General features: G+C 45.2%; 9 protein-coding genes across 9 annotated transcripts; 6 read left to right on the forward strand and 3 right to left on the reverse strand.

Annotated features, from left to right (window-relative positions):
- Positions 1–1771: 1771 nt before the first annotated feature.
- EYB26_002333 (uncharacterized protein) lies at positions 1772–2059 on the forward strand (the record flags this gene model as incomplete). Its single annotated transcript, XM_054261638.1, has 2 exons — positions 1772–1931; positions 2001–2059. 2 exons carry the CDS (start codon positions 1772–1774, stop codon positions 2057–2059), a joined length of 219 nt encoding a protein of 72 aa, XP_054117613.1.
- Positions 2060–4952: 2893 nt separating this feature from the next.
- EYB26_002334 (uncharacterized protein) lies at positions 4953–6925 on the forward strand (the record flags this gene model as incomplete). The annotated part of the gene is made up of 7 exons (XM_054261639.1): positions 4953–5157; positions 5217–5349; positions 5436–5627; positions 5691–5842; positions 5898–6136; positions 6193–6464; positions 6529–6925. 7 exons carry the CDS (start codon positions 4953–4955, stop codon positions 6923–6925), a joined length of 1590 nt encoding a protein of 529 aa, XP_054117614.1.
- Positions 6926–8141: 1216 nt separating this feature from the next.
- Positions 8142–9954, forward strand: EYB26_002335 (uncharacterized protein; the record flags this gene model as incomplete). The annotated part of the gene is made up of 8 exons (XM_054261640.1): positions 8142–8228; positions 8320–8458; positions 8532–8713; positions 8769–8805; positions 8867–8934; positions 9028–9410; positions 9486–9553; positions 9644–9954. 8 exons carry the CDS (start codon positions 8142–8144, stop codon positions 9952–9954), a joined length of 1275 nt encoding a protein of 424 aa, XP_054117615.1.
- A 2348-nt stretch (positions 9955–12302) lies between these two features.
- Positions 12303–13491, forward strand: EYB26_002336 (uncharacterized protein; the record flags this gene model as incomplete). The annotated part of the gene is made up of 4 exons (XM_054261641.1): positions 12303–12800; positions 12890–13195; positions 13272–13382; positions 13435–13491. 4 exons carry the CDS (start codon positions 12303–12305, stop codon positions 13489–13491), a joined length of 972 nt encoding a protein of 323 aa, XP_054117616.1.
- Positions 13492–15855: 2364 nt separating this feature from the next.
- On the reverse strand, positions 15856–17500 carry EYB26_002337 (uncharacterized protein; the record flags this gene model as incomplete). The annotated part of the gene is made up of 4 exons (XM_054261642.1): positions 15856–15979; positions 16039–17006; positions 17071–17119; positions 17175–17500. The coding sequence occupies 4 exons, from the start codon at positions 17498–17500 to the stop codon at positions 15856–15858; spliced, it is 1467 nt and encodes a 488-aa protein (XP_054117617.1).
- Positions 17501–18262: 762 nt separating this feature from the next.
- Positions 18263–19303, reverse strand: EYB26_002338 (uncharacterized protein; the record flags this gene model as incomplete). The annotated part of the gene is made up of 1 exon (XM_054261643.1): positions 18263–19303. One exon carries the CDS (start codon positions 19301–19303, stop codon positions 18263–18265), a length of 1041 nt encoding a protein of 346 aa, XP_054117618.1.
- Positions 19304–20282: 979 nt separating this feature from the next.
- On the forward strand, positions 20283–21332 carry EYB26_002339 (uncharacterized protein; the record flags this gene model as incomplete). The annotated part of the gene is made up of 1 exon (XM_054261644.1): positions 20283–21332. The coding sequence occupies one exon, from the start codon at positions 20283–20285 to the stop codon at positions 21330–21332; it is 1050 nt and encodes a 349-aa protein (XP_054117619.1).
- A 51-nt stretch (positions 21333–21383) lies between these two features.
- On the reverse strand, positions 21384–23486 carry EYB26_002340 (uncharacterized protein; the record flags this gene model as incomplete). The annotated part of the gene is made up of 3 exons (XM_054261645.1): positions 21384–21486; positions 21550–21665; positions 21741–23486. 3 exons carry the CDS (start codon positions 23484–23486, stop codon positions 21384–21386), a joined length of 1965 nt encoding a protein of 654 aa, XP_054117620.1.
- A 394-nt stretch (positions 23487–23880) lies between these two features.
- Positions 23881–26423, forward strand: EYB26_002341 (uncharacterized protein; the record flags this gene model as incomplete). Its single annotated transcript, XM_054261646.1, has 2 exons — positions 23881–26115; positions 26184–26423. The coding sequence occupies 2 exons, from the start codon at positions 23881–23883 to the stop codon at positions 26421–26423; spliced, it is 2475 nt and encodes an 824-aa protein (XP_054117621.1).
- Positions 26424–26572: the final 149 nt, after the last annotated feature.

Raw genomic sequence — 26572 nt, forward strand, 5'->3', positions numbered from 1 at the left:
AAAGGAAAAGTGCCTGACCCTTCGGTAATCTTCTGGCCTTCTGAACGAGCACCAAGCGAGAAGCTCGTTTGAACTAGAACGGTGGAGGAAGATGAATCTACATCATACCGGGCGATCTCCGGTACATCGGCAAACTCGATGCATGGCGTCCATGACAGCTGCAGATACTTTGTAGAGACATTCAGATCGAGCGGGATTCCGGCTGTGTGTATGCCAATTAGTAGTGGAATGCAATTTAACCACGTAGCCACTGAAATCAAATTTACTTTTCAATTAAACGCGTTTGCCCGACATTATTCTGAGATTTACTTTGATGCTACTGCAGGAGCATCCCCATTGCGCGTCTCCGCCCCGTTGATCTCCAGCAGTGGGAACCCGAAGGTGAAGATTAGCTATTGCTCTCGCATCAAAATCGTAGTCTATGACATCCCTGTTACAATGCAGATAAGCTGAACCGACAACTCCTGTCAGAGTGGTTCATTCAAGTGTTGATAGATATGCAGCTTGAACAAGGCTGGGGTTAGCCTGACTGACCGACATCTCCTACAGCGCCGTATCCCAACGGAACGAATGAATGCCCGATGAAACTCCTTTCTGTGCTTTTTCCTTCGTTTATCCACACCATTTTCAGCTGCCGTATAGGGAACAGCAAGCGAAAAGTAATTAATTGCAGTACTCCGGACACGGGGATACGTTGCACGAAGAAAAAGAAAAGACGGTAGAAAATGGAAGAAATAAAAGGAATCCAAAGCAAGACATGTTGGCTTACTGAGAGATGGTGATACAATACTTACGCCACAAATACATTTTGGCCTGGGCTCGCGTGCACGAGGCTTCTGGCCTCTGGTGACGAGAAATGAGTGCCAACTTACGATGCAACCAGACCCCGGCAGGTGGTTGAATCAACGAAGACTTGAGTACGGCGTACTCCATGGTTAACTAGTTCATTCCTGAAGGGCTGAATTGAACCGACTTGGACACTGGACGATTTTTGACAAAAGACGGCACGGGAAGTGGAGCCGGATGTGTGTTATTGGATGCTAGGGCCTCCTCTTTGGAGTTCGTCTCTTTCGTTGCTTCTTTCTTCCACTGTTCCTAGTTCTTACTACCTGTTATTTGTGGCGCAGGACTCGACGCGAGAGGACTGACATCTTACTGCATTGGACCATTGAGTCGGTAGACTGGGTCACAGCTGTAACCAGGTGGCAGAAGGGGAGACTGGGCAGCGACACACTGAAAAGTCATAAGTTAATATGGTTGATATTTAATCTGCTTAGAAAACATGTGGCTTTATTCCCGAGAAACTTAACAGGTATAAAGAGGTGAAGTTTCGCCCGTCCCCGTAGCTCATTTATGTTTTTACTAGTATACTTCGTCTCCTTGTTCATGGCCCAACAAACTCTTCGGATTTAAGACAACTCAGACCTAGCCCAGCCCAACCTTGTGTGTTACAAACCGGTTGATGATATCGAAACATCTTCCTCGTTACACTCGAACAACCAGAAAAGGTAAGAACTTTCTGAGCCTGCAAGAACGCGAACAAATGTGCACCCCATAAGCCCTGGATGTTACAGGCGCGGGACGCTAGTATTGACTGAGTTAGCAGCTGTCGGGAAAGCGCTCCGAGCCGCTCCATCGAACCAAAGATTTAACCCTAAGATCCTCGGTCGACATAGTATCTAGGTATATCAATATATGGACTAGATATATACCGTGGGGTTGGATATCAACGGATAATCTACGGAAGTGTACGAGCGAGCAAGCAGCCATAATGTCTGAGCCAACTCAAAATTGCCTATCTGCCACGGCTTCAACGGGCTCCAATCCACCTTCCTCCTCCTCTCCACCACAGATTCCCGATCTCGAAGCAATGAGGCAGAGATGGGACAAAAAATTAGAGGAAGATTTTGCAGAAATAAAGGAAATACTTCGTGAGTGTTCCTTGCTATATATTGTGCAACACTGAACATTTTCTTACATCCTATTTGGGCAATACATAGGCAGAGACAGAGATGCGCACGCACAACAACAAAGCACCAATGGAACACATACACAATGACGTCTCATTCTATCGTTCCTAATGGAAAGGCTTAACCGGATATGGCATGGTATTTTCGCTGAGAGTTGAAGTCGGTGTTAGACCATTGATGAAAGGCCCTTCACTTCTTCGATTGTCTCATCAGTCAACAGAACGCGCCATGTGGCTTGGAAGTCTGTGGCTTCATACGTTGCTGAAGGTTAGTGACGATTGTCACTTCAAGTCATTGGGAGGCTACGATCTGGGCAGAAGGATAGAGCTTATCTTTTCCTATTTACCCTCGCTTGGTTCGCATTTTGTCTGGGAATGAGACAAGCCATTTTTGCATCCGGCTAAGCCGTCTCTACTTTGGCCTTTATCTCCCCAATCCCTCGGGGAATTTATTTATTATTCAACCAACGACCAACACCCCATGCGCCGATAGCTTCTTGAGCTAGGGCCTATCCTCAAAGAAGCGCTGTTGGGTCTTCTTGAGGGCCGTGAAATCTCTGTCCTCTCTGCTCAGCTCGAGGGCATATGGGAATAGTTAGTGGTACGTAGCATGGGACCATTGATTCAAACATCAGATTTCAGCTTTGTTACATAATTTCCGATGTTGTAGCTGCAAAACAGAACATCATGCCGCCTGTCAGATTCCCCTGTAGTCAAAACCTCGTATAGATACCTAATCTTTCAGTTAAACCAATCGACTAATTGGTGTATTTGATTAAATCATTCAATACTGATAACTGAGCATATGCAATGCTGATCGCGACCCACAATCAAACTAATTATCACTCAGGCACCACATAGTCGTTAAATGTAACATAACCATCTGATCAAATGTGTTGTGCATAACTCCTTTATGATCGCCAGCTAGTAAAGTTCGAGGTCATCAAGCAAATCAAGGCATCTATATGATTTTAGATACTACATTTATTTTCACCTATTATATTCTCCCACAACTTGAGAAGGAGAATGGACTTCGGAAATCATGTTTGATGCATTCAGCAAGGAGTGTTGTGAGTGATCTTCTACGTTCTGACTCAAAACTGGACCGAGGAGCAAGAGTACCTGTAGCCTGTACGTAGTCAAATGATATTTGGACAAATCTTAAAAATCAAATTCACTGGGACAGATTGTGCTTCTCAAAGACTGACTTCATATTGCCCAATCCATTATTGGTAGAGAGATTCTTGTTCAGGATAACCAGCCGAAATCAACACTTGCACGGTTCCGGGTTAGGTATACTATTCTCAGTAATGTCTGAATCTTATCCGGTAAGGATATATAACTAATCTAAGACCGGTCATTATATTCAAGCTGGTACTTATATCACATGCGTCGTTTGTTGTACAACTTGAAGTCCTCTCCTTCCTGCTATGTTCGTCGCTGACATGCGAGAAACCCGTTGCACTTGATCATTACTCGCATTGATAGTGGGCCCGGTACATATACTGATATAGATCTCTGCGTCATCCATTTTGAACGTCGAAATAACAAGGAGTCGGACAAAGAAAAAAAAAGAATTGCGAGGCCCGGCAAGACAATTCTCCATACAGCGCGCAATTCACAGTCAGCAAACCAACGAAAACTTTCGCTCAAAAGACTTCAAGTAATAGCTAATCTACGTTTTTAGAAAAGTATAGTGTATTTTTCTACTTGACTACCTGCCTTTTTAGGGACTTCCTAGTGGCGAGATAATAATACCACCCTAGAGTTAGTGCTTTCTGATTATTTGTGTTACCCAGGTACAATTCTGCGCATTGTTGTATCTGACAATGCGACTTTCATAGTTGCAATTCACTGGGTAAAATTGATTTCTTGTTTTCATGGCTCGTACAGGTTTGATATTACTCAACAACCCCTTGCGAATATTGAAAATATTGTAAAGCCCAGGTTCAGAGACACCAATCATGGTCATGGCATCTTGTATTGATATTCATGGGGGCGAGAGAGCCAAAATCGAGGAATTTTGGCGTCCGGGCTACTGATTGAGGGGTATGATTAACATCAGCTCGAAATTCAATTCATCTATCGACAATCGCACGTCGTTCACATTATCCCTGATTCCTCTTGGCAAACAACTTTCTAATTTGTATATGCAGGCGAGAGGAGGATGCTCCCACCTGTTCGTATTCCTGGTTTTGAGAAGGTCAAATGATATCTTTACTTCTGATGCACGATCGAATTCAACCAAAGGCACCGAAACAGTCACAGTCCCTCTGCTCCAAGTTGCGGTGACTGCACATTCATAACCCCCAATCAGAGGACGAGTGTTGGTGGATTATATGCAAGGATGATAAACAATACTCCGTCCACCCAATAATCGGCGGGGTGGAGCTGCAATGCCACTCACGAAAAAGTGATATGTCATATTTTTGGTATTGCTCTAGCTACCGCTTTGACACATTGACGGTTCTCGCGTCTGAACCGAGCAGTCTAGCGACGAACAAAGCTGATGCAATACACAGGGCTAGAGGAATAAATAGGGGATTTAGTGGGACACAGGCAGGATGCAGCCAATAGTAAATACGGGGTATGCGCTGTGTAATTCCTATGAGCCATGTGGGAACGGAGGATTATCTACTGCAGCATCAACTGGAATCCAGCAGACAAAAGGTAACTACATGATTCCCTAGTGATTACCGCTGTTGTCGAACCCCCCTCATTTGCCTGGGTCCCGGATCTTAAGCGTGAAGGGCTTGGCTCAATCCTCCCAGTAGGTATGCTACTCCCCCGCCCCTCATCGGCGGTACTATTAAATACAAGCGGACAAAGAAGATGTACTTATAGGTCTTTGATAACTTAGCAAGCATCTGTTATAGCCATCAGTTTCGGTCGCCGCGCATACCTAGGTACACTTACCATTTTGTCTATTCACCTTCCAAGCGTTCGCGAGAAATAGTACCGAGCGTCACCCTGCAATCTAAAGATGGATTTCGTATCCATTGGGCGCTTCGTGCTTTACAGCCTCAGCCTATTTTTCATCTACAAAATTCTTGCCCAGTTCAAGCACATCAGGCGACCGCCTCTTCCACCAGGACCAAAACCCAAGTTTCTGGTTGGGAATCTAGGCGACCTACCTCCGCCCGGGCAGCCAGAGTGGAATCATTGGTTGCAACACAAAGATGCATACGGTGCGTTCGCAGTCGATACAAGATGATCTATTGAATTCTCACACGTTTGACTTGCTTAGGCGGCCTTAGTTCCGTTACTATCATGGGCCAGACTTTGGTCATTGTCCACGATGTTCGCTTGGCATTCGAATTGTTGGAAAAGCGCTCGGCGAAACATTCCTCGCGGCCAAAGCAGGTATTTGCTGGTGAAATGTGTGTTTCCATTCTTGTGGGAATATCTAGAATGATTCCTGGGTGAAAGACAAAAACTAAGGCCAATTTGAATTTCTCCCTTGTAGGATAGGCTGGGAGAACTCACTTGGACTTTCTCCATACAACAATCGATTTCGAGCTCTTCGAAAAAATATGTCCAAAGTGCTGGGCTCGCATAATTCATCGGCACGCTTCAACCTCCTTCAAGAAAAAGAAGCCGGTCATTTTCTGCTTCGCGTACTGGATGTCCCGGATAACCTCACCGAGCATATCCGAAAGTATGTTTCTCTCCCGATCGTAAAATCCTTGTCGAAGTCACTAACGCTCTTTTTGGATTATAGGGAGGCCGGCTCCGTTATTCTCAAGATTGCTTATGGATACACGACAGAACAAAATGGTAGGGATCCGTTGGTAGAGTTGGCTGGCCAAGCCATGGATCAATTTGCGCGGGCTGGAGTTCCTGGTGCATGGCTGGTCGACATGCTTCCGTTCCGTACGATCTCTCCTATTCATCCAAATAACAGAGTCATATACTAATTCAAAGATAGTGAAACACTTGCCAGATTGGTTCCCTGGAGCAGGGTTCAAACAGATTGGTCGTTTGTGGGGATCCACGTTGTCCGAACTCACCGAAAGGCCGTATGCCTTTGTCAAGCACCAGATGGCCGAAGGTGTCAATGAACCATCTTTCCTGTCAGATTTGCTCCAGCAACCAATTTCAAACGCAGATGATTTATTCACCGTGAAATGTTCCGCCATGTCCCTGTTTGCAGCTGGGGCAGATACCGTAAGGATTCCTTTACTGATTTGAGTACGAGATGAAGCTGATACTATCGAACACAGACCGTTTCATCTTTGTCATGTTTCTTCCTGGCCATGATTCTATTTCCCGAGGCCCAAAAAAAAGCGCAGGAAGAAATCGACCGAGTTGTAGGTACCGATCGTTTACCAGGGGTTGCAGACCGGCCGAATCTCCCGTATCTGAATGCAATGGTGAAAGAGGTACTTCGTTGGCACCCAGTAGCACCAATGTGTTTGCCGCATATGACCACCGAAGACGATATTTGCGAAGGTTATTTTATTCCGAAAGGATCATATATCATGCCTAACGTTTGGTTAGTAAATTTCGGTCAACGCCTTTTAATCAAACATGGGCGATGATGCTAACTTTCAAGTCAGGTTCTTTACGCATGATCCAGCCGTGTACCACAACCCAATGCAGTTCAAACCAGAACGTTTCCTAGCCACCGAGAAACAAATTCCCGAACCTGACCCGCATACACTAGTCTTCGGTTTCGGACGTCGAATATGTCCTGGCCGCTTGCTAGCCGACACTGCCCTATTCATCAACATAGCACAGGCTCTATCCGTTTTCCAGATCGGAAAAGCAATTGAGAACGGCCAGGAAATTGATCCAGTGGTAGAATTCTTGCCTGGCGTTGTTAGCCACCCAGCTCCATTCAAAGCTTCAATAAAACCACGGTCATTGCATCACGAAGGCCTAATTCGGAGTATCGAACAAGCACACCCTTGGCAGAAGAGCGATTCTAAGTTAATGCAAAATATCGTGTTTTAGATTGATCACGATCATACTAGGGGATTGATCGTTTTAGAAAAGCGAGATACATGTATATTTTTAGGTATTATCCTAGTAATCAATTTGTGAAATTAATTTGTGTCAGCAGGTAATATTTCAGGGTAAGACTACTCTGTACAAATTAAAACAAATCAATGTAGTAGGTAGTCGATTAGTCAGATTCGAGGTTTCAACGTTAGTTAACTATCTACTTCGGAGTGCCTAGGCTAACTATTCTGCATATGATTCTCGAAATGATAAACAATCCCCTAGTGATAATCGGAGTCGATCCGACAAAGAAAACAATTACGGAGTACAAGAGAGAGCTGTTTCATCGCGATCAACTCCTTTCCTAGCCCAGTGACATTGGATAATGTGACATGTACTTTCTTAACGCCGAGGCATCAAGCACGGATCAATCTCAGTCTTCAGTCTCCTATCAGCTGGGATACAAGCTGGAAAATTCATGTGTACCAGCTTGTGATATTTTGCCTCCAACATCTTTCATCCCACCACATTCAAGGTTGACCCACTTCCGGAGAGTAATTTAGAATTTTGGTGATCTACGAAGCTATGACACATAGGCTATACAGTTTATGCAATGTCTAAATTGTAGAATAGATGGATTGTATACTGTATTAGAAAGAGGTATCCGTAAATCCAAACGCTTAATGGCGTGGATAGGGACTCTATTACCTATCAATCGACGGGAGATGTACACCCCTTGCGCCCCGGATAGACTCCCCGCGCCACTAGCGGACTAGTGTGCCTTGCGTCAAACAAATCTGACATGTCTTCTGACTAGTAAGAGGGCTAATGCCTAGACGTCACAAAAAGGAGCAAGGAACTTTGAAAGCTCCAATCGGCCGCTGGAAATCCTATCACGTATGCTGTTCAGTGTTGGGAAGGTGACAGTTTGATTAGCCAACCCTATGTGGAGTAGCAATATGGAGCCTCAGGATACATCATCTGTGCGCATGGGATTCGAAGGAGACCCATGGATGGAAAAAAAGAAATAACTCCCTTACAGTGATGTTCTCCAATCCAATCTCTGGATTTGTTAGAGGGGCTGTGGCTTTCTAAACAATAAACATATAAGAGTGCTCAGAATCTCTTTTGATCCCCAGCTATCCCTATGTTGCCACTAACACAATTGATTCGACTGGGAAACGCTGAATCTTTTGCTGAGGGGTCAAATAAGTGTTGATTCGCAAAGATGAAAGTCGTTTTGTCCATTTTGGCGGCCTGCTCACTGGCAGCTCTCAGTTTCGCCAGTTGGCTAGACGAATTGCCAACGTGTGCGGTAAGCTGCTCGTCAAGGTCTATTTGAATTATATTCATAATGTTCTGGGTGGGTATCTTTTTATCTGACATCAATAATGGGAAAAAATTAGGCCACTTGTTTCGAGAACTCGCTTCCACTTTCTCATTGCCCATCCCAGGACCTGGGTTGTCTTTGTGCAGATACGGCTTTTCAGGGCGCTGTGCAATTATGCATTGTGAACGGTACATGTACACCGAAGGAGATCCTGAGTAAGAAGTCAAAACCCTAGGGACACCTGTATTCGAGTTTCTTATTTTAGCACCGAACTAATATCGTTTACAGCAACGACCAATGCGACCTACGCGGCTTGTGATCTTCCATCTCATGATATTAGACCAGTCATGGTCGGTATCCCTGCGACCTTTGGGAGTCTTGCAATTATATTTGTCCTACTTCGAGTCTACGCCCGAGTATTTATCAACAAGTTTTTTGCTTGGGATGATAGGTTTATCATATTGGCCTTGGTAACTACTAGCCAACCTCACCTAGAAAAAGCTTCGCTGACGTTGCGTGAAATAGATTTTTGCTTTACCATTGAATTTCCTTCTCTTTCCAAGTACGTATCTACTCAAGGAGACATCCAGGCTGAAATCAGTTCGATTAATTCGCTTTTGCAGTGGCCAGAACTGGCATGGGAAAGGATATATGGACGATACCTTTCGACGATTTGACACAAACGCTGAAGGCGAGTACCCTTTTTTTTCTTTTCTTTTTCTTTATTGAATATAGAGTCCCTCATTCAACGATGTAGCCAGATTATTGACTCCTCGACTTTTAGGATTTGTACTTCGCGGAGGCATTCTACATGATTTCGGAGATGTTCACTCAACTTTCAATTCTCTTCTTCTATCTCCGTGTTTTCGACTCGATCCTATTCCGTCAGTTTGCCATTGGTATCTCGGTTTTTGTGATCTGCTTCGGGGCATCAAATACATTCGCTATGATATTTCAATGCACACCGATATCGTTCTTCTGGGATGGTTGGACAGGTGAATATGCCGGAACGTGCATCAACATTAACACATTCTCGTGGATCCGTGCTGCGATTGAAATCATCATTGACCTAACCATTATTTCTCTACCAATCCCTCTACTACTGAGCCTTAAACTAAATTGGCACAAGAAGCTACAGATTTTGTCTATGTTTTCCGTTGGGTTTCTGTAAGTCATCGTCGATTAACCATCATCCTGGATTTTCTGTTAGGAGAATCAAGACTAACAACCACATCATCACAGAATTACACTTGTCAGCATCCTACGACTTGAATCTCTCGTGCGATTTTCTAAATCCACTAATGCAACCTGTAAGTCATAGGGTGTTTTTCCACGTCCAGGAAACATTGATCCTTGGTACATGAAATGTAAGAAGCGTTGTATACTAATGGTGTCGAAAGATGAAAATGCCCCGGCAGTGTACTGGTCGGTTCTAGAATGCGATATTGCCATCGTATGCGCTTGCATGCCAGCCCTTCGTATCGTCCTAGGAGCTATTTTCCCGAAATACTTTGGTAGCAACTTCAATTCAGTCACCGGAGAATCGCGTCGAACTACGCGCAACGAACAACAGCCCACGCCTAAGTCAGATCCAGAAGCTGACCCCATCACCAAGACAATGGCATCATGGGCTGTTGGTTCAGATGATCGCAGCCGGACACCGTCACCGGTGGAGATGAGCAATGTTGAATCTGGGGAGAATAAGCGTTGAAAAGACTTGTGGTACGAAGTTCGCTTCTATATCTGGACATCTGGGATTTTACCAGGTGCCAAAAGTGTTCTATTAGATATTTTTATCTCCTAATCATTCAAAGCACTGAAACGCAGTTGGTTACCGTTCTTTTTCTTGTCTTTCTTTTACAATCGAGACCAAAGGGGATCGTCTGTCAACATTTATTTTGTCATATGTTCGTGTATCATTTTGCTTATGGCTGTGCATATTGAGTCCTTTTCGGAATCCATTTCTTAATATTCCTAAAAATTTATGAGCCTAATTTGGCCCAAATGATCACATTATATGCAGAATGCCAGGTTTATTAAATAAGTTATCACTCGGTCCAGAACAAAGAGATTCATTGGTCGTACAACTATGCATACGACATTTCTTTTTACACTGTATCCACAAGCTTGATAAGTCTTACTAATTCCAAGTAATCGATGACTGTATTTTATATGGCCTCGGAGACTTAAAGACGACTGAATAACGAACCGTATAGCACTGGTAACTGATGAAATAAATAAACGAGCTACCACTGACGGAAGAATAATGTCAAATACCACATGGCAGATCATCGCCATGCCATATCAGTTTCATGATCTCTTAGAAAATGACTAGACCACATTACCGTAATATCACACTTGGGCGGAATCAACCTCTCTTGACTGACGGCGACTACTAAATTATCCGTCCGTCATTGATTCTAATGAGCTGCTTAGCTCATCACTGCAGTTAAAAGCATGCAACGCGTCTATAACCGAGTAACCATCCTGGTCCATCTCTTGAAATGTAAAGCTGTTCACGTAGCATTTCCCCGCGTAACAGAATGTAAAGTTTCGAGAGGCGTTTTTGAAACTTTTGAGAACGACCGTATACGGCAATTGAGAATAAATAGCCACCCCTTGTATAGGGTTATTAAGATATCCGATCAAGTTGCATTGATTGTCGAAGATGTTGACAGCTGTCCACGTTTCAACATATTGGTAGTCACCGTTAGCAATGACGGGGTTACCCTCAATGTTGAGATTGCATGTGCCTACTCCAGTGCCCAGACACCAGCTTGCTTCAACAAACTGGAGCAGATTTGTGAGAGTGACGAGGATGAGAAGTTCGATTTTCAATTGCATTTTCTCAATTCACGAATGTTGTGAGATATTGTTCGATTTGTACCACAATAGTATAATTTAATGCGAAGTAACAAGCCATACAGAACTAGGAAGTCGAATGTAAGGGCCGAAGGCTAGACTTTATAGATAAGTTTTGGGACTTAGAGGAACTCTGGCGCTGGTACCGTACGTGACTGAATAGCAACTGAGATGAAAATTTTGCCAGGAATGCCTCCCAGTTATTATCGTTTGGTTTCGTTGTGTGATTAAAAGAGAGGGAAGCACCCATCATGAAACAATGAAACTGTATTAATACAAAAGCTGCATTCTATTTTTAGATGGATGATCATACTTGCACCCTCACTCTCCGTGCCAACGCTGTTGTTTCTTTTTGAAACCAATCAATACTCGGATACAAAATCAGATAATTCTAAAAAATGGTGACTTGATTCAGTTCTCTAAGAATAAACTTTCCTAACTCTTTGATTTGTACTCGCCGCATGATCTGAATATATGAATACTTCTTTGTCAAGGAATCCTTATTTATCCTTCTATCTGTTGCAAAATATGATCTTAACTGTGAGTCACCGCCTTGACTGACTTGATTATTGGTTTCGAGAAGTGATCATTTAAACAAGCGGTAATATTCAGATAAGATAATACTTGTCTAAAAGGAAAGATGTTGGACGGTGTTGTCCAGAAGATAGATCATAGATGCGTACGTTGTCAATCCCACTGCTCGGTGCAAGAACAGCTTGTCAGGTAATCCTTGGGCTGTCTTGCTTATTATCTTTTGAGTGTATGGTAGAAGATCATATATAACTGCCCTTTCTTTTAACCATACGAACTTCAACAATTCACAAATGTACCATCTGGTGGCTTAGTAGGGTGTCCCGTCAGAGCTGTGGCCATTCCTGGCAATGACTACGTGTATACCTGCGTTTCAATTGCAACACTAGTAATAGCATGCATCGGATTGCTCTTCAAGAGAAAAGCAGATGCATTTCATTTCTGCTGATAATTAAACCGGTTGATTAGGGTTACAGAATTATGGCGGTATTACCCTCGCCCGAGACTATTTCGCTGGTTGGCTCATGACGTAACTCTCCTAAGAGCGCAACGTCAGAGAAAGAGAAAAACAGTCTGAACATTCATCGTACATTTTCATTTTTCTGTCGCTCAATCAGTCATCCTCGAAAACACACATACAGACCATATTGATAACGCCTCAGTAAAATGCCGCCCAGGACTAGGAAAGTAGCCACGGCATCATCCAGCAATGCCGTAGGTAGAGATGAAAAAGCTGTTGTCGCTGGGCCGAAGTCAATCGATGCTCCAAATATGGTCTTAGAAGATAACGTGAACCCAGACCACAAGACAAATATAGTGGTTGACGAGGATGAAGAAGGCATGGAGTTATTTGAAACGAGCGACGGAGGTCGCACAGCGATCAACCTGCCGAGCAAAGACGAGCAACGCGCATTTTACGCTGTTGGTGGTGGTGGCGGCGGCTATAATGCATTAAAGAAATTTCATGGCCAAGTTTACTCTGGCATGGCAATAGGTGGCTCACACAATTGGAACTATGACCAAGGAGTCTGGAAAGAAACCAAGGTTGAACCTGATCGATGGGAGATTGACTATACCACAACCAAACGGCGGGCGCGGAAAGCACCAAGAGGTAGCGGTGTGCCAATTGGTACCGAATATCACTGGCTCATTGTTGGGCATCAGGTAAGAAACCGTTTTGAAGTGCATTGGATCTTGACATTAGTGGCGCAACTGATATTCTCTTGTTGTGAGCCTTATTTTTGGGGATATAGTACGTTGAAAAGCAAGATGATAATACCTATGAGACGAACCTTGTAGGATCGAAGTATAAACTAGCTCACAAATCAACCTCTGCTACTGCGTGGTCCGTACCCACGGTGAAAGCTCAGCGAGAGCGTGAGATTGATCTCTTGGAAGACGCAGAGCGACGTGTCCAAGGGTTGCCGCCAGTCTTGACAACAGAGAAAGTGAAAGTCAGTACCAAGCAGGAAACAGGCCAGCAAACCTTAGATACCTTGTTCACAAAAGGCAAGGAGAGAACAAGTAACCAGGACCCTCGACAGGCAAAGGAACGGAAGGTAGAAATCGAGGATTGATGATGCCAAAGATGTATGGCTGACTTTAGGCAAATGAAACATGACATACACTCTGTAGGCGAATAACAAAAGAAACCTACACATTTGGGACGGTATGAAGGATGTTTGTGAGAATGTATTTCGGTTCATTATTTCTGCTCCTGGACGCTTCTCGTATATGAATCCAGAGGTGCGTAGACTGTGACAACTGTTCATGGCAACCAATACTCACTTTCCACTAGCTTTATCGTCAAATGATGACAAGATTGGAGTTGTATCGATTGGCGGATTTTAGCTGACCAAAGCCATCAGTGGAAAGGATCGAGGGGATTCGCATACTATGAATGGACATGGAGATGCTGTGAGCGACAAGGTAATGAACTTATCGGCTGGGTACAGAACAGAGGGACACAGGGTACTGTGTGGCACCATACTTTGGACACTCTGAAGAGAATTACTGGAGCTGAACGGCTCTGAAACCAGTTACGGTCAGCTGTTCACTAGGTATGGTTTTCCTTTACTCTGAAGATTTAGAAAATGTTACTCTATGGAAGATGGAGACAAAGACCATGCTACGGACAAATATTTGGCAAAACGTGCTTCGAATTCGGCAGAAAAGTCTTGTACCAGGCTGTTTTGTGAGTCCATGGTCTAACAATAAAATTTTAGTATAAGGACCGGCACTCCCAATTCTTTGCCTGTTCAGGGTTACCTTCACCCTTATAGAAGGCTCTTTTCGGGTAAGGACAGAGCGGCCGTTGGCGATAGACCTCTGCTTGCGTTGTATCATTCTTCCATGTCGTTGCAATAAGGTCATCTGGTGCCACGCCTTTTTCCACCCAGTCAATCAAAGCAAGTAGAACGTCATGATGAGCATCTGAGAACCCGGGGACACTAACTTATAAGGTGAAGCGATGATTGGATGAAGATGATGATTCTCTCTAGTCTAAGTGTCCCACTATGGGATCTAGTGTATCTGGACTAGTTGGGCACGTGACAGACACTATGTGTCGGATGCCAGGATAAGCTAAGCCTAATCTAGCAACATACGAATCTTGCCACACGGCCATATTAAACAAATACTGTCAACAAAGCAACGCAATACGAGCACCAATTTGCCCCAAAGATTGATAATACAGCAGAATGTGTTCGAATGATTGATTTCTAATTCTTGTTTGTTTTGCAAGATAGCTTTTGCCACATATTTGTATATAAAAAGGATCAGGATTGACAGTATAGCGATGTTGGGAGGATCGTGCAACAATATCAATCATTTTAACCCCAATATATCTCCTTTTGTTGATCCTTGACGGATTAGTGCTAGTGCGAAAATTCTTCCGTTACTATGTGACGGATGGATTTGACGCTAATACTAATCCGGCTGGTAAACAAGAGGAACGATAGTGAGAATTTGAGTGGGACGCTGTAATGTATTGTATTGTGTGTCTACCTAAGAGGGAAAATTATCTGGCACAGGTGGCCTTACATAATTGTGTGTAGATGTCACGGACCTGGATCTGTCTTAGTCAAACAGGGTTGTGTCGAGGTACGCTAGGCTTGGTTTGAACCACACAAAGGTTCCTTGATAATCGTCGATAGAGTGGCTTGAGTGAACGAAGTAACAATAGTCGAACTTGTGTCTGGAAGTCTTAAACGTAACTAGGATAGAAGAGATCCCCCGTACAGCCTGGTGCCCGTACGAGTTAGAATGCCTTGCTGACTCTCACTGTCAAAGTCTAATATCAAGTGACTTAGATTAAAGAGCTATGAAGAACTAAATACATGATGGTAAAGAACGTCCTTATATATCCAGTCCTCCGTGTTCCGTATATCGTATATCGTCTACCACTTGTGGTAGATGGTAGATGGTAGATCAAACAATACCCAATGAGCTACCGGTCTTGTCATCGTATGGTTCATACGCTCGCAAATCCAAAGTGACCTTTCCTTCCTGGTCATAGTATAAATTAGCGTCATACAGGTTGATTCGTAACACTGTTCCGTATATTTTATATTATATACTTTATACTCATTCCTGAGTATCCCATAGCAAGTATATAATATACTATCCAATCACGTTCCTTCATAAGATATACTTCGTATCTTATCGGTGTCTTTGTGGTTTCGAGTATATCTTTGGTCACGTGATTTCTGTAGTCCAATTATCTTTCTTGGGTTTTCCGTTTCTGTTGTCCAATCGTTCCTTCCGGTCTGTTTCTTATATCGCGTAGCATATGCAGGTGATTGGTTTCGTAACAGTAGAACTGTGCGCGCTATTTTAGTAAGGAGGTCTCTTGGCAAATCCTTGTAATGAGGACCGGTTGATATCCAATGAGAGCAGCTGAGTGGATTTATGCGCTGCAATAACCGTATCCGGGATAGCCGTAAAATAACGTCTGTCAGATAGGGACTGGTAATAATTGATATTGATGCACACATTCTAAAACATATCTAGCTAGGGATTTGGATCCTTTTTATATGTAAAATCTTAGCATAGAAGAACCGATATTTTGCCATCCCATGGTCTCCATGCCTTCAAACATTGCCTCCAGATGCCCATTAGTATGCCCAATTTGATGCCGGTTATCAGCCGATATATGGTCGTGTATGAGAAATTTGATACTCTTGCCATCAACCAGATCTCGGTGTTTTCCTTGGCTTCGCTAATTTCCCATTGGGTTAGTGTACTGTTCGACACTATGTAGATCAGATGACAGCGAGGAAGCCTGGTTAGGTCCGGCAATGTACCATGGAGCGTGCATAGAGTCTGGGGTTCCAGCGCAGTGTCTACGATGTGTCAGCCAACATGAATCAAGTTCAAGGGATGAAAGTAAATGAGGACATACTGCATGCCAGGTATGTAGAAGAAGCGATAGAAGCTGTCTAGATCAATACCACTTGGGGCTAATGTTTTTGCCACCTGATTGTAAAAGTACCGACTGCTATCGGTTGGAATAAAGCCATCTGCCATGCCATGGTACATCAAAAGTTTACCACCGCTCTTCTGGAAAGGAGATATGTCAAAGTTTCTGACTGTTGCATTTCCTGGATCCAATTTGTCCGCCAACTGTACAATTCTGTAATCGAACTGGTCTGGCGTCCACCGAGGACCCAAACCTAGGTAATATTGTACATACTCGTATCCCAATCGGTTATTGCTACCGTTGTTGATCAAGACTGGCCATTGGGATTCGCTACCTGGTAGTAAATGTGGAAAGATAAACGTTTGATTAGTGTCCCCATAGTCGCTGTATATGTTGTACAGAGTCTCAAGCTGGGCAGCACTTAGACAATTCGTTAGGCGGGAACTGTTCGAGCCTTGACAGAGGAATGCCTCTAAATTAAGCTCGCACTGATGCGGGCTCGATATCACATTATCTTTGAGTGCATCTTGTGGATCACACTGCTCAATAATTCGAGCCCCAATCCAAGAAAATAGACTTTCAGGTATTTGATTGCCATTCGCTGCTGGACGATTATATGTGCCAACCTGAACAGTCCAAGGTTGCAAATGCGCTGTCCACCAAGCTGGTGCTCCAGCAATAACCCCGTCGAAGTCCTCTGCATACATCTCTACCTCTTTCAATCCTTGACGACCACCCGTGGAGCAACCGCTATAGTAGTTATATCCTGCCCGTTTTCCGTAGTATGCTTCGGTTAGTTCTTTAGCAAGCACAACAGACCCATGCATTGCACGGTAGCCCCAATCCGCGACTTTCTCCGGCGAATTGTATGCCCAGCTCCCATCCGTGCTGATGCTATTGTGATCAGTGTCGGTTGACATTGACGCAAATCCGTATCGGGCTCCGACCCCCTATACGTTTAGTATGAACAGTTGAATAATTGAACGTCGCTAGTGGAGATATAATCTCGCTCACCATATCCGCCCAATATATACCGCTGGCGAAGCCTCCATTACCGACGGCCCTGTAGAGTCGTGTTAGATAATTTGGATGTCTGAAACACATAAAGAAAACCTCACAGGAACCTCTCGTTCCACTCTACTGGCAAAAATAACCCGAATGTATATGATGATTCAGGGCTCGACGTCACATGGACCTGAAGGACACATATCTCTGGGAGATCTGTTGGTGACTCCGGATACGCAATATCACTCTCTGGAACCTGGAATGTTCCTCCTTTAAGGACCCTGTGTGCCCATTGTACTACGGCCGATTCACTTCTAGAGGAGTCAGAGGAGAGGATTTTAGTGAATGTATCAGTCGTGCATTGCAATTGAGCCGCATTGACTATTGCTGCGGTGATGCCAACACCCATCAAGGCCAGCAGATCTTTGGTAAGTTTCATTTTGACAATCTCGAACTGCGTCTTTCAAACCTGGAGGCCTGGGGAATGCGGAATGGGCGCCACTCAGGGTCTATTTATCTATGAAAGAAGCCCCTCCATACCTCCTAGCCGACGCTACGTACCGCGTTCCTAATCTCCAAGTTGCCTGCTAAGTACCACGTAGTATGCACTACGTAGTAGTTATGTACTGTTAGTACTAGTACGCATCTAGACAATGCAGTCGATCCCGTCTGTGGGGAGTTTGAAGATCTTCGGATTGATTGTGGGGCGATTTCACGCAATTCAGCAGTATGGGGTAATTATCGTGTGTTCAGAAGATATTGTCATATGGGTACATATATCGTTCTACGGCCTTTACCAGGAATGGTTACGTCAAGGATCAACTATACATGAAACAGATGAGTTGTTGCTGTGAAATATCCGGGGGGTTTTATAAGCAATCAATGGTCTTGCCAGACAAAGTTGTAAGCCCATCTCTCAGGCTCCACATCCTACTCTGTAGTATGATCTGTGTCCTGAAATATATAACTAGCTAGTCTGCAGTTACTAGCTAGATTGGTTCGTGGGGTCTGTGAAGCCGGCACTTATATACGGCACCTTGAACGATCCTCAAATGGCAGATGTCAAAAAAGGTTTATTTGGTTCGTTCATGTCATTTCCCATTCCATGCTGTAAAAGCCAAATAGTAATTATATGGGTAGTACACCGATTTAATTTCTATGAACAAGTTTCCTGCGTTTCCGGTAAACCAAACGAACGATTTTATTTTTCGGCGCTCGCCGCACGTTTTGAAATCTCCTCGCTGACAATCTTCTTGAGATCTTCGACGGTCGAAAGCTCGTTGTCAACCACATTCTCAGTCCAGAGGACTTGCTGTGCAACTGCTTGCCAAATCATTGCCTCTGTACCTGGAATGACATACCACCCGTTTTTTTCGGCGTAATCGTACAGTGACGTTCTGATGTTGGGATGGTAACACATTTCTAATAAAAGACCTTTCTCTGCAACACTCTGTCGTCCAAGGAGCTCTCTTGTGATGGCATTCGATAGTTTTTCTCCATCTGTTTGTGGTGGGAAATCGGGGATGGCGCTGACAACATAATATGGAGCGGGAAGCGTCTTCGCTTCATCAAGGGAATGCAGTGCTCGTAGTTTTCCCCTGAATTCGGGACCGGGAGTTGGAGAAGTATCGCGGTTGAACCAAGCTATGAGTTCATCTGTCTCACTTTTCAACCGACTGACCAAATATATTTCCGAAATGCCCATTAGATAGTGCAGGGCGTAGATGGCACTTCGAGAAGCGCCGCCTCCACCAACTACTAAAGCCGGTTTATTCTTCGCTTCCGAAGACAACACGGACGATGGGACGGTGCTAAAAGATCTGCTTATACCAATCGTATCCGTGTTGGTACCGATACGCCTCGGTTTGCCGGTGGTTTTGTCTCGGCGTAGGAACACGGTATTGATTGCTCCTATCAGTTTCCCCGAAGATGTGACTTCATCCACTTGAGACATGAATGTGACTTTATGTGGCATGGTCACAGCTGCACCAATGCAGTTCTCTGCAGAGTCGTCTAAGACTTTCAGCAAATCACTAGGCTCTTTTGACTCCAACAAATAGTATTGCCATGGTAAATTCTTGCCGTCAAACAGGTAGTTCTGGACTAAGGGAGCCATGGAGTGATGGATGGGATATCCCAGGAGAGGAATTCTTGTCTTGGTTTCTCGTGTTGCTGGGTCACTGAAGAACGATGAGCCATGCTCGTAAGACTCACGAAGAGCGATGGTGAGATCAGAAGCCATCTTCGCAGTTTGTCGGATATTCGCAGTGGTAATTTGTGATCGCACTCAGTTTCAAGATTAGCAAAACACAAAGGAAGAAGAATGAAAGATGATGTACCGGCACGGACAACCTTTCTGTATTGCTTCTCCTTTCTTTAACCTGTCTCCTTCACCTGTCCATGTACAGCGCAAAATTATGAAATGAGAAGCTTTCCGTTTTCCTCCGTCCACCGCCCAAGCTGCGGGTTGAAAGGTTCCCCGCCGGCTGAGCGTTTCGCCGTGCCAAGACTTTATGTATGCTTGCCGCGAAAGGAGTCTTTCGAAGGCAAGATGGGTCTTGTGTATGAAAACGAATATAGTGCTAGTATTGTCGTGATCAGAGATAGGTATCCGAGTTTAGCCTTGTTACCAGAGCTTGTAACTATTCCCATGTCTTCTCGTCGACCGAGTTCGCCTGAGGATATTCAGATACCTGATGGTTGTCCTAGAAGTTGCTTGCAACACCCTTACACTCAAAGATGCTGGAAGACTATTCAATCGAGAACATCCAATAACGTTAGAACTCATCACTTACGCAATTGACAAGTTAGAGAGAGTTAGGGTTGACTCAGTCCCATCGTCAGGTCACGCCGGACCAGCCTATCAAAGCTTCGGGAGGCCTGCTCCGACGATACCGGTGACAAGGGAATGGCTTTTCCCGAACAGAATTCCCTGGTTCGATTCGACTTGAGCGACTTGCCTAGTAGTATTTGATATTTATCTTATATTTTGTTCGCATTCCTGTTCCAAATAAATAATTTCATCCACTAATGACTCATGATCTGTTAACAAATTATTCATTTAATATTTGCATCTCGTCATTCGGGTCTTATGCTTGTTAGACAGAGGTGACTCTTAATCCTGAATCATTTGCATTAGAGATTTACAACCTTTAACTGACCGCACTTCGCTGGTCGGTTAATAAAAGCCTTGAAGAACAATACACAAACAACCACACACGATGCAGTGTGCACCGGCAATATCAACCATGTCCCTTGGGCGCGCCTGGGTACACGGCATGCCAGGAAAGCTTCGACAAGCCGCCGAAGCTGGATTTGAAGGAATTGAGCTCTTCTACGAGGATTTGGAATACCTCGCAAATTCCTATGGAACCAATGGAACGCACGAAGAGAATTTAATAGACGCAGCTGGGGAGATCCGTCGTTTATGTGATCTCTACGAATTGACGATCATCAATCTACAGCCTTTCGGGTTTTACGGTGGTCTTTTAGACCGTGAGGAACACAAGCGACGAATCCGAGAAATCAAATTATGGTTCAGACTGGTCAAGATACTAAGAACTGATCTGATTCATATACCCTCGAACTTTCTACCCAAGGAGGATGTATCAGATGACATGCAACTTCTTGTTCGTGACCTGACCGAACTTGCCGATTTGGGTCTGCAGGAGAGGCCCCCAGTGAGATTTGCCTTCGAAAGCCTTTGCTGGGGGACCTATGTTGATACTTGGGAACAATCGTGGGAAGTGGTCGAAAGGGTGAACAGAATAAACTTTGGGTGTTGCCTGGACACCTTCAACATCGCCGGCCGGATATGGGCTGATCCAGCAAGTCCGTCGGGTAAAACCCCGAATGCAGACACTGTCCTCGAAGCTTCCCTCAACCGAATGCGTGCGACTGTTGACATCAAAAGAGTGTTCTTTATCCAGCTAGTTGATGCTGAGCGTATGGAGACACCGTTAGTTGTGGGACATCCATGGCATGTCGCAAGTCAGCCACCTAGAATGTCGTGGAGTCGCAATGCAAGGCTCTTCGCCTACGAAACAGACAGAGGTGGCTACCTTCCCGTTATAGACATCGCGAGAACCATCCTCAAGGACCTTGGGTATGAAGGCTGGGTGTCTATGGAGTTATTCTCAAGAACGATGGTTGATCCCAACCCTTCCGTGCCAGCTGACCACGCGAAGAGGGGGATCGCTTCCTGGGAAAAACTAAGGGCGGATATCCTCGATTTTGACAGAGTTCCCCTTCAGCTCGTAGGGCGTCTATGAGATCTTCTCAAGCAAGTGTCTATGTATCCGTATCATCAATGTCCTTGTAATTTAAGAACCACCTTGAATGCCGTGGAAAGCCATCGAGTCAAAGTTGAGGTCATTGCTCAGAAAGCCAAGGTTCTGAGCAAAGTCGGCGATTTCGTCATCATATCTGTTTTGTGTTTTAGTGAACTTAATACACACACAACGTCTGAAAAACGCATTGATGTAGTACCTTCTGGGCAAGACCATTGCAGCAATATCCTCGAAAATGACATCCAGGTCATCCCTTTCGACAGACGCATCGTCTATAGGCAGACTGGTTGTCACATTTCTATCACTGACAGGAGTCTGTGGGTAACGATATCGTCAGCGACGGGAAGGCATAACAAATAGTGCCGTTGAATGTTAGTGTGAGGTACTTACATAGACTCGATCATCGGACATGATGGTTTGGCTACCCACCATTGATGGAGACACGGTCGGGGGATGGCCAGAGTGTGTCGTTGCAATATTACTTGTTTCAGACACTATCGCAGCAGGGTAGTAATTGTGTGCTGTTGATCGCTCAAAATCATAAATTTCTTGAAAACTGCCAAACAACAAAGAGAAGCGTGACCGAAGGGCCGGGCTTATATCTAGCGGTGTCAAGGTATAAGATAAATCAACCGAGGTCTTCAGTTGATACGCAAATAGAATCAGGAGCGGATTTCGATATAATGCATGGCCGGGGTCTAGAGCTTGAGTTAGAAGTTCTATACTGGAGGAGATTGTCTTATCAATTAGTGCTTTATGCTGCTGTCCAGCCCTGCCGGCCTCTTCAAGGACGAGTAAAAGGACGAAATTGTAAGTAAGATGAAGGATGAAGAGAGGCGGATTTGCTGTTCCAAGCTTCGGAAGTTGGTGGTGTTTTCTTAGGCTCGAATACCAGTTTTGTAAATGGGTTATGATCGCCTGCAGCTGTTCTCTGTCAAGCTTACTCTCGCCACGAGGTGGTATCCTGCTCACTAGATCACAGGTCATGTTGAAAGAGCTTATGGTGCGAAGAGGTTGTCGGTCAAAATTCATCCGAGAGGGGTCAAGACCTTTGGCGGGCGGAGAAAGCTCCCACTCCTCCAAAGCATTTTCATCAAGATGACCAATAATTGAATACCAGGTATTTGGAAAGAATGAGGTTGTCGATAGATACGCCGATAGTATTTGATCCAGGAAGAAACACCCATGCAGTGTATGATAATATCGTTCAGAGTTTTGTCGTTCTTCAACATTGGCATCTATCAGCATAGTGAATGCTTGCAGGAGCAACAACCTGGACGTGTTGAACTGTTCCAGCCTGATGTTGAGAAGCGCCAATATGCAAAGTGCTTGAACGCTACCGATAGAAAAGGAGTTCTCGCTTCTCATCAGGCAAAACCGGACATATGTCTGAATGCCATGCGGATGGATTGTATCCGACGGAATGGACTTGCCAGATGCGATGGCCGATGTATAACCCACTATTGCCCACAAGCAAAGGTTATAGTTGTCTGAGTCACGGTCCAGGCCATTGCCGGTGTCGTCGCGGTAGAGGGCCTTTAGGATCATGCGACGCTCCACGATCGGAAACCAACAGTGGGTGGTCTGAAAATAAAAGTCCACTATCTCTTGAATATTTGGCGGGTAATCCGGGGGGGGTAGGTTTGCGCAATGCTGTAGTCTTTCGAATAGATTCGGGTCGCCCGGCCGTTGATGGATTATCGTCTCCGCATTTCGCAGCTCGGGAAGTTGAATCGTCTCTGAGGTCAATCTACTTCCTATGTTGTTGTCCACCGAACTCAGCAGCTGATCAAAGTCTTTCGCTAAGTCGGAAGATCGCCAAATGTCCGACGCATTGTCCAGGTATTCGCTGTCGACTATTCGCCCCGCAATGTTCTCTCTCAAGATTTTCCTCAGCGTATACTCTCCGTTGGGAAGAAACTGCTGAAATAGCCCCAATAAGGCCTCAATACCTCTGACATAGCCAGTTGGCAGCCCTCGCTTTTTCACCGGGGTTCCATAGGTGCACAGCTTCCCGAGGTTATCACAGGTTGAACAACTGGGTTGGGCCCCATCGCATTTCGACTTTCGCTTGCGGCATTGATCACAGGCTTGGTTAATTCGCTGGCGTTTTGAAGGAGGGTCCTGTTCTGACATGGCGTGTCATGATGATACACCAATCCCATGCAAGCCCGAGTCGTATGATGGGCGTGGGTGATTGTTGAGATTGTGTCTGTTCCCTTTCCATGCTAACTTAGGGCGGTTCGAGGTTGTCCAGGCAAGAGCGTGGAGACCGGGCAATCGCTGTTCCGACCCGTGGGCCGGATTAATGCTCCTCCGGGTGGACATCCTCCTCTGAAGGCACTCGACACTCGACCCTCGACACTCGACCCTCGACACTCGACCCTCGACACTTGACACTTGACACTTGACACTACCGGTAGACACTGAGCAGGCAGTGGGCCTCTCCATTCCCCATTTTCTTCCTAGCCTTTTGGTTCTTCCCCAGCTTTTCGGCAACGATGTTTTCCTCCTCCCACTGACCGCAGTCATGGACACAGCATCCGTCGGCGGCCCTTCTCGCAGTCCGTTCGATCTGTCGCTGGATAATTCACGGAAGCGCAGCTTCGATCAGACGCAATTGCAACAAGAGAACAATGGATCCTCGCGCCAAGCCACTCGCAGCCACTCTCATCCTAGAGAGGACTTGGAGCGCCATTCCAGGCACATAGTTTCCCTGTCGCCGCCCAATAGATCGCCCAGTCTGGACGATCCAGAGAACCGCCTATACGAGTCGCCGCTATTAGCTAGGCAATATCGTGGTGATGAGAGTATTATCCTGGTGGGCTTTCCCAGCGCAGGCAAGAAAACCCTTGGTCTGATAGCATCCGCCGCTCTGCGGCGAGAATTTGTGGATTTCGACACCGTTTTCACGGGGAGGACAGGGCTCCCTCCTCGAGAATACATTGAGGCGCATGGGGCAACGGCATATCGAAATCTGGAAGATGAGGTGACTAGTGGGATAATTGGCTCGAGACAGAAAGGTTGCATTCTTGTCGGATTCTTTGCCATGGCAAGCAACCGCCAGCGTCGACTATTGAAATCATTGTCCCAGACAAACCCTATCATACACATTCAAAGGGATCTTGAGAACATAATCAACCGAACCAATTCGGACAAAAACCGGCTGTATAGAACTTATCAGTTGAGTGAGAAGCTGCACCGCAGGTTTGCAAACTTTGAGTTCTTCAATATATCTCAACCATTGATGGACGATAAAGCACTTGGACCCCTCAAACTAAAAGCGACCGAAGGGGAGTTCATCCGGTTTCTCAATGGCATTTTCCCCCAGTTTGAAGATGCAAAGGCACTTGCCAATATTTGTTCACACCCGCACACGTATGCGCTGCAAGTTCCAATGTCATCGTTAGAGGATATTCAAGCCGACTACACGGAGCTTGACTCTGGAGCGGACGCAGTCGTAATACTGGTTGAAATGACCCCTGGAAATCAACATGAAATCTTTTCTCAACTGTCGCAAAGAGTTGCAGTATTGAGAAAGTACTGCCATGTCCCTATGATCGTTGACCTAGAGATGTCGACGACCACGAGCTATATAGCTCAAGCGAACTTGTTAGAACTCGTTGTTCGGCAAGCACCAGACATCATCGTTGTCTCACTAGACACGAGTGCAGTCCTAGCCAAACAATTACAGCTTGCTAAATGCCGTTCTAAGATCATTGGGAAATACCACCAAAAAGGATCGGTTTCCGAACACTGGAACTGGGGTACTCTGCCCGATGTCTTTGACAAAGCAAGCTTACTACACTGCAGTGCCATAAGGCTCACTGGAGAGGCACATGAACCTAGTGATAATCTTGGGTGTATCAAGGTGATCCTAGAGGCACAGAAACTGAGTGACTTTCCGGTGAGCTGCTACAATACGGGAGAATTTGGCCGTTCATCTGTTTGCTTGAACCCTCTTTTATCTCCCGTCGTCCTCCCATCGCAAGCTACGAGTCGAGGGGTCACTCTGGCAGATGCCCAGAGAGCATTATATTCTTCTTTTTGGCGATCAAAGAAACATTTCACGGTTTTTGGACAGAATGTTTCATATAGCTTGACCCCAGCTATGCATAATGCTGCGTGCGCTGCATGTGGAATGCCGCATATTTGTGACTATGTGGAAAGTGATCGGTTGGCTCGCATTCGCGAAGTCTTTCAACGTGACTCGCAGGGTGGGCTTGCCATTGTATATCCATACAAAACTGAGGTTGTGCAGATGATGGATGAAATGAGCCTCGATGCCAAAGTTATTGGCGCGGTCAATACTGTTGTTATTGAAAGAATTTCTACGCGCGAAGACAGTCCAAGGTTATACCTTAAAGGCTACAATACTGACCACATTGGGATCCGTACGTGTATCGAGAAAAATCTCTCGCCTGCGAATGCAGTACGATCACAAACGAGCGCGCTGATTATCGGCGCTGGTGGCATGGCTCGTGCTGCCATATATGCTTGCGTCAAAGCTGGTGTTAAAAACATTTGTATTTTCAATCGAACTGAAGCGAATGCTCGTAGACTTGCGGATTATTTTGCCACTGTCTTCCCTGATCTGCGATTGACCGTCCTCACTGCACTCAGTGCTCCATGGCCTACTGATTTGTGGCAGCCCACGATTATTGTGTCTTGCATCCCTGCACATAAAGTTGGTGATAATGACGCGCCGGACTTGCTCATCCCAGAACATTGGTTAGGTAGTCCGACGGGAGGTGTTTTTGTTGAGGTTGGTCAATGATTTCTTCTACTATGTCGTTTCGTATATCAGACTCTTAAGTCGCTAACAACCTTTAGTTTGCATACAAACCTCTGGTCACCCGACTGATTCGGCATATGCAATCTCGGCGATCTCAAGGATGGATTGTCGCCGATGGTCTCGACGTGCTTGTCGAGCAGGGTATTGCTCAATTTGAAATATTTACGAACAGACCTGCACCCAGCCACATTATGCGACGCACCGTACGAGAACAATACTTCACTGCCCAAGATGCCCAGCATGATCATGAGGCTGCAGACACAGATGTCCATCCTTGAAGCGTCTTTATTACTCGTTATGCCTACTATCTTTAACTGGAAATGTGCATTACACATAGGATGAATGTTTACGACCTAATACTTAATTGACGGAGTGCCATATGCACCCACCTTACTATATTCCGATTTCTGAATGCAACAACTCTTTA

Source organism: Talaromyces marneffei, chromosome 1 (genome assembly GCF_009556855.1).
Source record: "Talaromyces marneffei chromosome 1, complete sequence".
NCBI classification, from domain to species: domain Eukaryota; kingdom Fungi; phylum Ascomycota; class Eurotiomycetes; order Eurotiales; family Trichocomaceae; genus Talaromyces; species Talaromyces marneffei.